Genomic DNA, 16,438 nt, shown 5'->3' on the forward strand with positions numbered 1-16,438 from the left:
TCTGTCCTCAGTTCTTGCCTTCAGGTTAATCTGTTTTTCTAGGTAAACACGTTTCCTTCCTGTTTCAGAAGTTTGTACAGTTTGGAGTACAATTATCCACAGGAAAACGATAAGCATAGAGTAGGGACAACTGAAAGTTTAAAAAGGAATAAGGATTACGTCTTGAACAACGAGCACAATTAAGTATGAATTCAGAGTAAGGAAGACCTTTCAATATAAACCAGACATCAGGTTATTAAACAGAGGCCAATAAAGGCATGCATGTGTGTAGTCTGCAAAGAATGACTTTCATTAGGATCTTCCAATAGAAATATAAAGAAAACTCTCATCGTTACAAATAATGGGGAAGATGGACAGTCATCTCAAATTTTAGAGCCAACAAATGTAATGGCTACTAACTAATGCCCATTTTGACAATTCTTAACAGTACTTCCTTTTGAAGTTCAGCTGTGCACTTTACAGCTGTTTGCTGCCCACTTCACAACTCTTTTGTACGACAAGTACCTCAGGACATCATGTTATCACACCACAGATTTAAAAACCAGACATGTTCTTTAAAGAGAGACTGATAGTTTTATGGGCAGAAGGACCTACTCTGGCTAACTCAAAATATATATTCACACCTGATGATTCATTTTGATACTCTATAAAGTACTGCCTGCATCTCCTTTCTGCAATGACTTTACATCTAGTAGTATCAATCTTTCCTATTAAAATACTGGTATAAAGTCTTCCTTCAGAATATGCATACAGTAATACTTATTACCATCTAAAAACAATTTGTGAACTCTTATTTTTCCTTAATATTGCCTTCAGGAACTCTGGAATTGAAGTTTGCAAAGCTCCAGGGCTTTAGGTTTTACACACGTCTGATCGAGTCTTATTACTCGTCTAGCAAACCGAGGTTGTAGGGACCCCTGCTCCCCACACATCAATGTACAGAAAATATGAGCCTTGGCTAGAATCGCATCTTAGAGCACACACTGCCAAGACAGAGCTGAAACCACTGTGGCACATTGCACAAGATCAGCTAACCAAGCTGTTTTCACACTGTTTTCCTTAAAGTGGTCACCCTAGGAAAAATACTCATCCACCTGTGTCAGTAACAGTCACTCTGATTTGAAGAAACACCTTACAGGTCAAAAACACTTTACTGAATTACTGTAATTTATGAAGAGTTAATAGGCTATAAAAAAGTCGGTGAGTTTTGAACTATTTAAGCCTAAATTTATGAGATTAGAAGCAGAAGTGAAAAATCAGAGCAACAGTCCAGAACAATAATGCCTGTGCTGACATTTAAAGACCGCCTCTATTAAATTCAATTTAATTCCTGGATGATGAGCCAAGAAAACTGAATTCCAGCACTGCCCAAGAGATGGCTTAATGCATGAAATTAAGGCAAGTACTATCCTGCCACCTACCTCAATAAATCTGAGAAATCATTACAATAGATTAGACTAAAGGTACACTCAGTAGTTCTGCTCAAGTCAGACATTATAAAGTAGATCCCTCTGATCTTAAAAAAAGTTACATGCAAACCTAAAGCCAATTAAAACAGTGAGTTTGTTCATGTAGCCCACAAGTCTCACATTTTGTTTTATGAACTTTTTAGCACACACATTCTCTATCATTTTGATGTCTGTAATAATGAGTTATACAATCACTTTTCCCATTACTAATTTGTGGATCACCAGTTATTATTACTTTATGCAATCAAATGTATCAAAAGAAAGATTAACACTCACTACCGTCTTTCATCAACCACTGCCTCCTGGAAAACACTGGGCCTAAGTTTCAGCCAGTCCATTGAAACCTTCACAGCTGGAAGAGGATATGCAGCCCCAGAGTCCTCCTGGTAGTCATTTTGTAAAGGACACTTGCACAGAACTCCAAGAAAGGACACTAGAAACAGAGCAGAAAAAAAACAACCAAACAAACAAAAAAAAAACCCCAAAGGATGAGGGAATGACACTTTAAAGTTGACCAAATAACCTAACCAAACACATCCCACCCATAAAACCCTATTTTTAAGAGCTAGTTCTTTAGAACAAAGCAGCCCAATTAATCTTAAAAAATCCACCAGCAGATCAGAACACCTTTTTTTCAATACAGAGTTTTCTACCATGAAGCAGAATCTTGGTGTTTTTTTCCCCCTCTCCTTTTATGCGTCATGGCAAATCGTTTTGGTAAGTTAACAAAATCTGGTGAGACAAGCCCATTACAAAAATATTCATTCATTTATTTATTAGAAATGATCAACTCAACTATCTATCTGCATTTTATCCACTTTCCCAGGTCAGCAAGCACACAAATCCACCAGAGCTAGCTCTGCAGGCAGCCACCCAGCTCAGACCCATTAGCGCACACAAGCTGACAAACAGTAACCACACCAGTGTGACCATGGTGCTTTCAGAATCAACGCCAGGCTGGAACCTGGAGAAATTCAGCTATTCAGAAATTTAGGTGTTTACAGACAAGGCCAAGCAGATCATGGGCCGGATCAGGTTAAGCAAATCAGCATTATGCAGGTAGAGTCTAAAATGCTCTGCACTCCCACTTATCTCCTAGTTGATATTATCAAGAGCACAGAAGCAGTTGAGGTGCTAGTTCAGTCAGCTTCAACTTCAGTCCTGTTGAATCAGAACTAGCTCCATTCAAAGCAACTCAGACCACATTGCAGCCAACTGCAGAGCAGCCCCACCAAGTCGGATCCAACTTTGCACCCAAGTTAAAGTGTTCCTTCAGAACCAGGAAGAAGATGCAGAGTTCTGTAAGGCTTCAAACAGAGTAAGCCCAGGGCACATAAATCCAGTGTTAGTCAGCATTGCTAGACATAAACGATCCTGCACAACCATCTTCTCTCAACTTTCTCCCTTAACATCTATTCTCATCACTTACCTCACATCACCATTAAGCTAGATCCCGACAGCAAATTACTAATGGATTCCATTACTTTTCATACTTACTGAAGAGAGCCAGTAACTGTGTCCAGCAGAGCTGCTCATCCTGGCTGTAGCTGTGCTGCTCTGTTTCATTGCTGAAGTCTCGCAGGTGGTGTAGTTGAAACAGATTGATAACAGTAATATGTACTAACTGCTGAGAATTGAAGGCCTTTTGGAATAACAACCTCTGCAACAAAGACACAGTAATATGTACTAACTGCTGAGAATTGAAGGCCTTTTGGAATAACAACCTCTGCAACAAAGACACGTGTACAATGTATGTATTTTTATATGGTAAAGCACACACTTGAAAGGATTAGTAGTTGCTATTTCACTGCTTGACTAATGCTTCTGCCCTTAAGGCAACATTCATTCTAGATTTTATTTTCAGGTCATCCCTATTAGCACAGCACTGGGCTTCCCAGGAGGACATGGGCAGATGCCCACTGTTAAGCCCAAGGTTTTTGCTCACACACCAACTCACATACATGCACAACAAATCAACACCCCCTTAGATATGGTTCTCTTTCAGAGCAAGTGCAACTTTAATGTGCAATGACAACATTGCAATGCAACTGCACGAACTGCAGAGGCATGTATATCCACTGTATTTTTCAGTCTTCTGAAGACAGAGCACAGAGAAGGTGACATTTGGGAAAAAAAAAAACACCACCACCCCAGGAAAATTTAACTACTGTGTGGTTATGTATTAAAGACTAATTCCACATCTGACTTCATGGGTCATGGAATGCCACAGTGGACTAAAATAGCATGAGCTATTTACAAATGCATTTCAGTAACTATGCTGTAAGAGACACGTTTCTCAGAACAGGAAAAGAAACTTTAATGCTTTTTTGGAGCATTATGAGAAAAAAAAAAAAAGGAGATATCCTAAACCATAACCAACTTATCTTCAGACACAACAGTCAGGGAGGCAAGTGAATTAACCAGCGTAAGCATCAGGAAAAGGTTTGAGCTCCATGTTCAACCTTGATTTTTAGTTAAGGGCATGAAGCACTGTACAGCTGACAACTCAAACTGGCAGAGCTGTCAGCAGCAGAATCATGGGCCTGGCTGAACACTCTAACCCTACAACTGCTCTCCTCATTCAGAGGTAAAATCAGCTACACAGTTAAAGTGATTATCCACCACACAGCCAATTTCATATCCACATTCAACCCATTTAAGTCAGAAGAGTTGCTCTCTAGTAAATTAAGCCTTATGTTGCATAATATAAACAAAAAAGTAATCTAAGCAACAAAGCAGGGCTCAATTAGCCCTCTTTTAACACCCTGGATCAGTTCAGAAAAGTAAGACTGTTCCACATGCCTGAGCAATGCCCATAATTATTGATTATAAGTATTGTGGAAAAAGCAGTACTTGTTCAACAGCTAACATCACACACAGAGAGATACAACTGTATAATTTTGAAACAACACTACTTTAACTCCCAGTGTTCATGCAGCTCACATTCAAAGCTAATACAATTCACAAGAAGTTTTGCGTTTTTAAAATTTATTTTAAACACAGTTTGGACCTAGCTGTAGCAGCCCAATTCAATCCAAAAAATGCAAAAAGACACTGTAACAAATATTTGTAATTCTTTATATTGCTAAGACCACCTTCCTCTTTCTTAATTTGGAAAAGCATGAACTGCTCTGTTGAACATATCCACGCTACCTGTTCATTTTCCACAAATGAAGATGCTGAAGCAGAGCAGTTTCCAAAAGGCACCTAACAGTTAGTATGATGTCCTCTTTGAAATTGTACTGCTCTGTATAAATACCTTAGAAAATTCTCTTTGTTTCAGTCTTTGCTATATTGTCCAACTTAATGAGCTGGCTATAAAATTAATGGGTACTCCTGGATTTTCCAGAGGAAACGTGTTCTGAATAGTTGTAGTCTAAACACAAGTCAAGGTTGTACTGGCATACTTTTTAAAGGCAAATCACTGACAGGAGAGGCAAGTTGTCTGAGGAAGATTAAAAGCAGCCTTAATAACCAGTGGGAGTGAATGAATGCCATCCAAAAATGAAGCTCTCAAAATTCCTCAGGCAACTGAGCCAACACTTCCCAGATGAATGAAGTGCTTTTCACAGGTATCCAAGAATCATCCAGGTTAAAGAGCAGAGAATCAGTGGTCATTGAATTCTCCTGTATCTCCACCAACAACACACCACATGTCAAATGGGAAAAATCCCTACTATTTGCAGAAGTCAACAGAACTATCCACTGTTACCTGCAATGCAAACCTTCCATAACTGGCTACTTGAGCTTCCTGTATTTTAGCATGTGAAAACGTTATTATTGGACTGTAATTTCAGAACTCAGTTGCTAAAAATATTCTCCTCAACATACTAATTAATATGTTGTTAGAACTAACCTTGAACTGTTCTTCCAGCTTTTCTCGAAGTGGGCTCAGCTTCTCCAAGCTCTTACTCAGGTACACATGGCCATGGAATTTAATAAATGCCTTGATGAAGTCAGACACACTCCATCGAGTCTTCACCTCATCACGACTATATTCAGAACAGAAATACCTGACCTCAGTCTTTGGGATTAGACCCAGCTGCACATAACATTACATACTTTTTCTGTGAAGTTCAAGAAAGGAGGAATGTCCATGTAAAGCTACTTTTTCATGTCAGCACAATATGCCTATTTCCTGCATCCACTATTCATGCTCAGGAGCGTCCCATTGTTCCACACATGTGTAAGGATGCTCTGACTGGATGGGGGTTGAGGAACTTCTGTTTCTACTACCAAACATGAATAACTTCTGGCAAGGGAGACAGATTTGGAAGAAGTCTCCTCCATCTTATCTGAGTGGAAGTATATTATGCTTAGTCTTACCTTTCCAGTGCTTTAGAAAGTGCTTTCTGTAGGTTAGTGGAGGCAGCTGGGAAAGGAAACTTCACAGCAATGCTTCTGCAGTAGTAGAAAATTGTGGTCAAGTGGTCTCCTTTGGAGGAAGCTAGAATAGCCAATTGATTATAAGGCTGACCTAAGGGAGAAAAAGATGTTATCCAACAAGTTGTCATTCAGTAAAGCATGTTAGATTTCAGAATAATGTGGTTACTTGAAAAGGGAGCACAAAGTCCTAAATTCTTCAACAGACAAGGTTCAGGTTCATTTGCTGACCCTTTTACTCCAGCCTCATATCAGTATGACTCAAATGAAAAAGCTTCTAAATTTGTGGTGCAGTGTTTTTGGTTGGGGGGATTGGGTGTGGGGTTTTTTGTGGGGTTTTTTTCTGGTCTGGGGTTTTTATTTGGTTGTTTTTTTACACACATCCTTTAAAACTGGACAACAAATATGGCTTAAAGGTTTTTGTCTAAATAAGAAGATACTGTCAAAAGCAAGCTTTCACCACCAACATATTTATCTTCATCTATTTGGACAAAATCTAGCCCAGTTTTACCTCATGAGGCAAACCCAACTGTCAACAGTTGTTCATATTTTTTACCTATAGAGCAAAAATTTCTACAGTTAGAATACAGAGAATTTTTCGGTTAGAATATAACTGGCTAAAAAAAACGGAATTACTGGTTTCAGCAGCCTGGCTCAAAAATGATTTATCCTTCTCTCACTATCCTTACATTTTGGACCACTGTAAGCCAATAGCTAAAAAAGCTATATCCCTGAACTAAAGAAGCCCTTAACTTGCATGAGCAACTTGAAAAAACTGATTTTAGCTACTTAACTTTACAAATTGTCATGTGAACAAACAAAAAAAGAAATAAATGCTGGTCGTAGGCAAGTTTTCATTAATCGTACTTTATAACATATGAATGTAACATGGTGTAATGAAGCAGTAGTGAAGCCTTGGAGTGAAGCTTTGTATTACCTTCTTTGTTTCTAAATCTTCACAAAAAGAAGACAAGTGATACAGATCAGGCAAATAGCTATGATTCAAATGATTTACGAACAGTTCAGGCTTTGTTGCATGATTGCTTTGGGTATTTGGGGAGGGAGATTTATATAAAATCCCAAGTTTCCAACTGCCACACAAGAAAAGCAACACCCCAAATCTTCCTTTGGAATTATGAACCTAAAAGGTATCCCAGACTCACCATTAGAAGGGACAAGCTGAGCTGCATGTCTGTAGTAAGACTCTGCCTGGCTGGTCTGATTCCTATAGCGAGCTAAGAAAACAACAAAAAACCCAGGTTGAGGCATAAACATCAACTATCCTGCACTTTAATATAACCCAGTTTACCTGAAGAGCATTTTACTATTATTTTAGAAATAAGCATCAGAAGAACATACAATTACACAAAACAGCATGAAGATTCAACATGTTGAATTTTGAAGTGTTTTTTCCTCAGATCCTATGTCACAGCTTATCAGTTCTTATGTAGAAAGATGTTGTGCCAATAGCATCACATCCAGACAGCTACAAAATATTTTTCATACTTCTCTGCACAATCAGCAACTATATCTACTTTTAGGTTGTTCCAAAAGCAATTGCAGATTCCTATGAATACAGAACTTTCTACAACACACAGTTCTACTCTAATCAACAAAGAAATAAACCTGTTGAACTTGATGTAAAAAAGAAACCTTGTTTATGAAAGGCTGGATTTCTAACTGCTGCCTTTGTATGTATGTAAGATTTAAAAGTAATGTTCTGAAATGGACAAGTATGCTAGCCTGCTGCAACAAGCTTTTGTAATAGTTACTGGTTTTAACATTTCACTATGCCTACCAGCTATAACATGATTAGTATGCTAGAAGACAGATTCTAGCAAATCACTAGAAAGCTAGTGATTAACTGTCTCCACGCATTAATGTGTAACGCACATTACAAAAGTCTAACAGCATTACTTTCCAGACCTTTCCCCCTCCAGCAACCACCAAACATACAATCAGCTACTAGCTACTGATTTGGAGCACACTTGGTCCAGCAGTTGCCCAGAGTATGTCCAGATCCCTCTTCGTGCGGGCTGAATACAGGTAGAACTCAATGTCCCACCTCTTCTTCCTTCAAAAACTCACCAATATCTCCAAGGTGGACAAGGCAGTGCTGGCAGATGTAAGAGCAGGAGCTAGATTGCGGCTTCACTATGGCGCTGGTGTGCGTCTGTTTATTGCTAATGATTCCCAGCTGGGAAGACTTTACACGACATGGCAAGTCTACATTAAAAACTGTGCACAATTCCTGTAATAACTAGAAAAACAGGTCTAGTTTAGTAGCAGCTAGAGACAGTAATCAGAAAAGCACTGAAACAATTGACAAAACTAACAGAGCATCACTCGAAGGCACAGATTAGCTAAACATATTTGAAGTGAACAAGCCTAGGTTACTGAAAGGGAGACTTTAAATTACATTCTCTATACAGAAGTCATTGAGCTCCATTTTTCTGCCCAGAATCATGAAGGGAAGTTTCACTTCTCTTCTGTAAAAAAGAGCTGTGCATCCCAAACCAGTAAGCAACTCAATTCTCATGATACTTAAATTACCAAGCATGTATCAGCAGAGGTTGACTATAAGAGGTCTACAAATCTTGTTGGGTTTTGTGATTTTGTTTATTTTGTTGGGGATTTTTTTTTGTTTAGGGTTTTGATGCTGTTTTTTAAGTAGGACACTCAAGAGGAACACAGTCTTTTTTACACCTTGATGAAGTGACACCATTCTCTGAAAATAATAGAAAGGAATGCCACTCATCCTCCAAAGAAGCTTGTTCCAACATAAGAAACAGCACTACCCTGACTTAAAATTTAGAGAGAAGCCAGAACAAAACCAAGTTTGTAGGCAATGCAAGGCAACAGTGGCTAACAGCTCAGTGGCTGAGTTGTCAGTAAATATTTGTCCTAAGCTAACAGTGAGACTCTTTCAAAGAACAAGGCATCAGTTACTTGTTCAAATATCTCAAAAGCTGATTGAATGAAAACCTGAACTTTGCCATTCTAATTAGTGCTTTTGAAGTTTTTCCTAATGGACTACAGCAAACACTCTGGAAAGTAACAGTAACCACATAGCAATGAAAAGTGCTTGCTATACTGTGTTACAGGGTTAAAAATGCAAGTAAGAATTGAGAGACTTTCTCCCAGCTGGGAACATACTCAGTCTCCAAATAAAACAGACCTGCGGCAGAGCTCCACTTCCAGATAAAGGCATAAGGAAAGCCGAGGGCTGACAGAGATGCATACTCTGTCAACGGCTAAACACGCAATGCGGTGCTTTTGCTTGCTGCAGAAAAAGGTTTGCGTTACACTTCCCTCCCCTTTTGCTCTTTTATACAGTAGATAAAAATCCCCAAATGCAAGGGATCTCACAGCTGAAAGCTGGATAAAAGAGATAAACTTGACATCTTCCAAACACGCTGAATTAGAATTCATGCTCTCTTTCAAAGGTGTCATTTACACAGGCCTCACAGTTGGAGAACAGGTATCTTGCCCGAGCAAAATCTTTAGACTAAAAATGGGACAATTAACATCACAGCAAACAGAGAAAGACGAACCAGTCTGTGATGTCATACACAAAAAGCACAAAAGCCCCTGATACACTTCAGGGAAGAACAAGGCTTTTGCAAGACAAATGGTGGAGATGGTAGAAAACCCTTGGCAATCATGCCACAGCCTGTCAAACTGGCTGCTTCAAATAAGCAGCTTTCCAAAAAACAATGCTGAAGGGAAAAAAAAAAAAAAAAAAGATAATCACACAGATCCTGGAAGAAAAGCTGGGGTTGCCTTGCAGATGTTCAGAATCAAAGTAGGAATTGATACAGTACGAATGACCTACTGTGCATGTTGTAACCTGAAGACTGTGCAAACTAGCCATGACAGAAAGTCTATTCAGACCACTACTTGAGATCAAGGATTTAGCAGTGACAATGTTGCTGAAGCATACACCAAAGGAGGGGAAAAAAGGAAAGAAAGGCAAGTTATCTTTAAGGCCATTATCACACACCAACTCTTATTATCCATAATCTACAAGCTGAAATCTAACACTGGAAAGAGTGTATGTAAGAGGGCAAAAAAACAGCAGTAAGGAATAAATACATGAATAGGAATCACACCCCTTTTGCAATTAAATGAAAACCTTGCAAAAGATACTTAGTGCAAGACCACCCACCAATACAGCTTTGCTTAAGGTGAAGAAAAGCTCCTGTAACTGAAGTTAGCAATTCTAAACAATCGTTGACAAAAATATAGAATTAAGACTGAAGATGTGCTTGTAAGCCTGGGAGTCTTGATCAAAAAACAGCAAGGCATTATATGTTGTAAATGCCACATAATATTCTTGGGGACAACCACCCTACTTAAATGCACAGCCGTGGTGGGCACTAAATTAGGTATTATTCAGAAAAAAGCTGTATTCCAATATGTATGTAGAAAGTATATAGACAGTTCTTGGAAAACATTAACTCAATGCTCACCATTGGTGTCAGGAGTTACAAGGAAGGGACACAGAACAAAGTACGAAACATTAAGGCATCCTACACATCCTCAGTGCATCTCCATTTTGGAATTCATTCTGTGCTGGAATAACTGGAGCCCAGAACAAAACCAATTATCTTTGCTTATCCTTCGTTATATAAGGGAAGTACCACATTTTGAAAAATGAAGAGGAATTATGACAATGGCCCACAAATTCATGCATAATAACAAGAAAGTGAATGGGAATTTTTAGAGAAACAGCAGAAAAAAGAACTAAGAGTACAATGAAATCATCAGTTAACATGTTTGTTGGGCCTGACTTTTTTTTGTGTCATTGTTTCTCTCAGACATTACAACTAAAATACAGAATTCTTCACCACAGATCACTGCAGGGACCAGAGTAAATGGCTTCAAGAGGGACTGGAGAGTCAGTGAAGGCTAGACCTCCTAATAGCTAGATGACTCAGATATAAACTAGCTCAAGAAGGCAACATACCTACAAGGCAGAAAGCAAGAGACTAGAGCAAGAAAGTATCATTCCTGCTGCTTAATGCGCACTCTAAGCGGTCACAGCAGACTACTGCAAGAGACAAAATATGGGGCTAAATGGACCTTTGATCTTACTCAAAGCAGTGGGTTTTAGGCTTTAAAGCAGATTCTATTAGAAGGGAACTTAAACTGTTGCCATGTTTTTATGAAGCACCAAAACCAACTACTAAATTCACAGAAGTTTCAGATCAACTCAAGGCTGCAGCTGATGGAAAGAAAGCACATCACCAGCTTTGTAGACATGTTCTACTGAAAGCACCAGCGTTAGCAAGGTACACTGCTTGATCCAGAACAGCAACAGTTTCCTACACTAAGGGAAAAGGACAGATTTTCCCCACCTGAAACCGATTCTCCTGCCCTTCCTCAAAGAGATTAACACTAGTTCTTCATGCTGGTATGGTATCAGAGCTCATCTCTCATGAGCAGTTGCTGGAGCGGCACAGGAGAACTCACCCACATGCAAGCAGCATAAGGCTGAAGCCTGCTTGCTTCCAGACTATGCAAATATAGCACAGCCAACATCTTTTTTGCAACTCACCTGTGTGTAGAAGCCACTAGCTGCCTCTAAGAACAGAGAAAGGTTCGCCTGAACTTCGCTCCGATTTGGATTTGCTCTATTTTTCGCCTGACCCTGTAGCGTCGTGATCTGATTTTTAAAGGCATGATTCCAACTGAAAACAAAATAAGTGCTGGTTTATTTTTTACTCTGGAAGTGTCAATGCAGATAGCATAAGCAACAGGAAAGAACTGTTTAGTTACATAGCATCAGACATGAAAATGAAGTATATTCAAATTCAGGCAACTTTTGGATTACAAATAATGTTAAATACTTAAGAAATACCTTTCCCCACCTCTCATAACTAGAGAAACCAATCCCGATACTGTATAGCTAACACTGTAACAGCATTAATATTTGCTTGTAATTGTTTTGTTTTAGGCAGCATAGTGCTCTCTTCTGAAAACAGGATGTGGGGTATAGAAAGTCCAGTTAAAAATCATTCAGCATCTGGAGGCATGGACAAGACAACTCAGCCAGCCTACTCATCTTGCTTCCCTCAGAGTGCTGGAAGAACCACACGCCTCTCAACTAAACCTGTTACAACCCATCTTAAATAACAGGGAATGGACTCAGGGCATGAAGAAAACTCAGCAGGATCTTCCCCTGATACTGGGGTGCTCACGGCACATTAAGAAAAGTTCTCTCCTGATATTCCTCCCTCTGCCCAGCCCTACCTCAGAGGGCTTAAAGCGAGGGTCTTTGGCAGCTACTCAACTCCTGTGAGACCTTGCTCAAAGCTCCAGGTGATTACATCAGGCAAATTTCCTCCTTTCTGGAAACTCCAAACTTCCGGCCCTTCCATGACAGCACAGAAGACTGATGTTTCTTTGCTCTCTCCTTTCCATGTGGCTCACCAAAACCTGCTCCTGCATGACACGGCTGCTGCTAATTGCCAGAGGTAAAATACTAACCTATTGAATGCTCTTCATCGACTCTGCAGTGCATTCTCATGTTTCATCCACAGCACAGCTCTCATTTTAAAGAAAATAAGACAACCATTTCACAGGATACAATCGCATTTCTGGAAGCCTCAGGGTTTCCTGCTCATCAGCCCAGATTACATATAAATATATATATATATATACACACACACACACAAATTTATTGAGGTACTTACAGGTCCTGCTCCACTTTTTTATCTAGAGCATATTCCAAATCGGTCACTAGCATTTTCTGATATAAGTCCTGTAGAGCCTGTCTGGACGTCCAGACTTCTGCTGGACCCAGCTTCGAATCTGAGCAACAAAAGAGAAAAACAAAGACACAACAGTTTTTGCAATACTCAAACTTACGGAGTTATTCCAACTGATTTTTCACTCACCCAAAGTAAAGAACTTAGCACAGTGTAGGACACCCAATGCCAAACACCCGCTTTTATCACAGATTCATCAGAATGGTGAAATACAAGAACTACAGAGGGACTGGGAATTAACTGATCACTGATTAACTGATCAGTCTCCTACAACACCAAAATTAGACATAAGCAAAGTCAGCAGCTGGCAAGTTAAAAAAAAAAAAAAAAAAAAAAAAGGAGGTGATTCTCTGCAAGTCATTGAACTGCAGAACTTCTTGCCACTGGATGAATTTAGAAAAATTTCCAGAGTAGCCTGAAAAAATTAGCAGAAAAGAAATCCATCAAGGGATGCTAAATAGGACAGTCCCTTAAGCCAATACTGTTGGTATTTAGGAGAACATTGTGGACAAGTACTACTGCACGCTTGCCATTTTCTAACTCTTTAGTAGCCATCTGCTTTCCATCACCAAGGGTGAATGCAAACACTACTCCCTGCTATCTCCAGTTACAGAGTCCAATTTCCCCTGCCTTGTAAAACCACCTCAGCTGGGGCTGTGGGAGCACAAGGGATGGGCCTCACCCCCGAGAAACCACTCTGCTGATGGTGTAGCCACTCCTGCTGGGTCAGATGGATCCAGGCAGTTATAAGGTTCCTACGGGGACTACACCAACCTGCTACGTGTACTTCGCCAAGGTGGTAAGCACAGCTGAGCATAGGTTCATTATGCAAGCTGCTTGTACTGTGTGGCTGATACATTAATATAAAATATACATATTCCATAAACACATACAGCTTAAAACATAGCTGGTAGCATTTCATAGCATCTACAGGCTGCACTTTCATAACACATGTAGTAGCATTCAGATCAACATTTCCATCACCCAGCTTTCTCAAAACCATCCAGATTCTTGCTAACCCCAAGTACAGCAGTTCCTGTGGTAGTCTGGACAGGAGTCTCTGGGAGAGGAGTAGGGGTGTGACCTCCAGCTCCAAATGCTTTAAAACACCCAAAGTCAGCTTTAAAAATACATGTATTTTAGATACAGGAGAGAGGGGCACAGTTGTTAAAATGCTATTTATTTATACACAGAGGACAAACCTTTAACATAACATCACACACTTTCCAGAGAATTCTTAGGAAAGATAAGCATACGGAACACAAAAGGAAAACAAAACCAGGAATCAAGTATTACCAGCTAGATCAACTGCATAATAAAGGCAATTACCTGTCATGTCAGCCTTCAGGACTTCTGCCTGCCTGTAAGAAAGCAATAAAACAATAAATTAGAAGCAGACTGATCAAAATAAATGAATTACACTAAAGCACATTCATGCAGCAGTGAGCAGAGAAAGTGGGGCCAGCTCTGTAGAGGCAGCCTACAACCTACACTGCTATAGTTTACCCCATGCAGTATGGATTTGAGCTACTGTTGTTTAACAGTAGGATTTCTTCTAATTCATACCATAACAAAAGTCAACTGTTCACTTTTCCCTGCTTAGCTTAAGACTCTTTCAGAAAAAAATATAAAGTAGAAAACCCTTACACAATATTTTAAGCTTTACCTGCCAGCAGTGTCCTGCCAATATTAGCGATACCTGCTTACCTGTAACTGGAAATTTGATAGTAACTCTAAGTTGTCACATGTGAAATGCAGCAGCCAACACACAGCAAAGCAAATTCCCATCAGTGCCTGTTAGTACACTGCTACAGCCCTCCTGCCCCTCCGTCCTGCACTAGCTTTCCTTAAGGAGAGGCAAAAAAAGACTTTGGCTTCCCCAGTTTCCTCTCTTCCTTGCGCTGCCTCCCTAAAGTCATGGTTTGTTCAGATTTTCAAGAAGAAAGAACATACAGAACATACAGAAAGAATGGCAACTACAGGTGACCAACTACCACTCCTTCGCTGAACATCCTCTGCAAATCCCCACTGTTCATGGAGGCTGGCAAACAGTTTCTCAAATAGAGGAACATCAGGACACAGTCCTCATTAAATAAATATTTACAAATGGTCATCAATGGCTGGATGGAGCAGGCAAACAAGATGCTACAGTTAAGCACTGTGTCAGCGGTACATAAAACTTCAAGGGGCAGTGCTGCTGGCCTCTCTGATAAACACAGAATTAACACAGGGCAGGCAGAGGCACAAGGGACACAAGGCTGCCTGGTTTGGCTAGGTTTTTAGTGGAACATGTCCCTTTATTTTGCTACACTCAAATGTTTACATATATTTGCAAAGAGAGTGTAAGCTTTCCATACCAGACATGAAATCCTTCTAGCATATGAAATACCCACTTCCACTTGCCTCCCTCAGCAAAAAAACTAGATGGAAGTCACACTGTGACTAACATGAAAGTCAGATGCCAGCTTAGGAAATAATGGAGAGCCAGGAGAAAGCACCACCTAATCCCTAAAGACGCTTCAGAAACAAGCATATACTCTCTCTTGCCAATGTGAAGTTGTGGTGACTGTAAAAATAGTTTTTCCGGTTTTTCTGGGTTCTACCTACTGGCCACAAATTATAGGGAAGGTTTTGAGATCCACATCAGGATTAAAAAGATATCACAATAGTGCCAGCGCTTCACTAGGAAGATGTATATAGGTATGTCCCTTCATAAAACTTCTATTTATTAAATGCAAGAATTACCTGTAGCAACTCAGCACAGTCACCACAGTGTACCATCCAAGAAGCAATGGGATGCTCCAAGGGCTCTAATTAAGTTAATAATATCTTAACCGGTGCCAGAAGTAAATCTGTACATTCCTCACCTGCTTCACAAAGTTAATCTATTTAAGATAACTTCTTTGAGTTTATTTCTTTCAAGAAGGTGTTAATTCATTTTTTCAACTCCTAACAACAGGGAACACTGGAAGAAGAGATAACCTATTATTACTGACAGAGAGGCAAGCAAGGAAAATTGTAGATATTGTGTCATGAGAAAGCTGAAAGGCCAAGAAACATTTCTGCCTCATCCACATGGAGGTAATGAAAGGCACCTTAGCGATGCTCTCCCCATCACTGCAGCTAGCAGGATGGGAAAGAGCAGATCTTTTCCCCCACACAACTAAGAACCGCCAAAAAGGATGGCAATCTCCTCTGCGTGCTGTGCCTCGGAAGCCTCTGCGACGCTGACCTGCAAGTCTAGTCAAGCACAAAGCTGAGCCAATTCTGGGATGCTATGACTCGGCAGCTAGAAATGCCACTGCTCAGAAGGAAAAGCTGACTTGCTCAGGTGCTGAAGTCTCTCTTTTTTTAACGGCCAGCCAAGTTAATACAGTTTGGCTCGCACTTTAAACACCTGCCAGTTGTGCAAACTTTTTATTTAAGCTGAGAACACGCTCTGTGTTGCCAAAGCCATGAATCCTACTGAGAGGCTCAGCCCAAGCGGGACATGCAGTACTGCTCCAGCAAATTCTCCTCCAGGCAAAAAGGCTCTACCCTTTAAAAGCCAAGAACTGCTACTCTGAAAATTACTTGTGCAGAACTACCTTCCACTATGTTAAGCACTAATCTTTAAAGGGGGAAATACAAATAGCACCACTATAAAGGCTTTCTTTTTATAAAGTTTTGACTAGCTGTTGCCTGGAGAATTTAGATGAAGAGAGCCTCAACCCCTACATCTGTGCAACTGCTGACAGATGCTCTGTAAACGCATAGCCCTAACAATATCTCTGGACCTGAACTTTCACCAAAACGTTTTTTTTTTAGAACACC

General features: G+C 40.0%; 1 protein-coding gene across 8 annotated transcripts in view; it reads right to left on the reverse strand.

The window, feature by feature from the left end:
• Positions 1-16,438, reverse strand: part of SMG7 (SMG7 nonsense mediated mRNA decay factor) — a 55,790-nt gene that overhangs the window by 18,900 nt on the left and 20,452 nt on the right. For 7 of the 8 annotated variants that reach the window (XM_069789601.1, XM_069789599.1, XM_069789594.1 and 4 more), the window contains 9 exons: positions 13,955-13,986; positions 12,551-12,668; positions 11,413-11,545; positions 7,941-8,112; positions 7,016-7,087; positions 5,796-5,946; positions 5,326-5,461; positions 2,967-3,129; positions 1,746-1,902 (listed from right to left, as the gene is read on the reverse strand). In XM_069789601.1, coding sequence (XP_069645702.1) covers positions 1,746-1,902; positions 2,967-3,129; positions 5,326-5,461; positions 5,796-5,946; positions 7,016-7,087; positions 7,941-8,112; positions 11,413-11,545; positions 12,551-12,668; positions 13,955-13,986 — 1,134 coding nt within the window. The remainder of the gene's footprint in view (positions 1-1,745; positions 1,903-2,966; positions 3,130-5,325; positions 5,462-5,795; positions 5,947-7,015; positions 7,088-7,940; positions 8,113-11,412; positions 11,546-12,550; positions 12,669-13,954; positions 13,987-16,438) is intronic. The other variant, XM_069789598.1, reaches the window with a different exon arrangement.

This window comes from Haliaeetus albicilla, chromosome 8 (assembly GCF_947461875.1).
Source record: "Haliaeetus albicilla chromosome 8, bHalAlb1.1, whole genome shotgun sequence".
NCBI lineage: Eukaryota > Metazoa > Chordata > Aves > Accipitriformes > Accipitridae > Haliaeetus > Haliaeetus albicilla.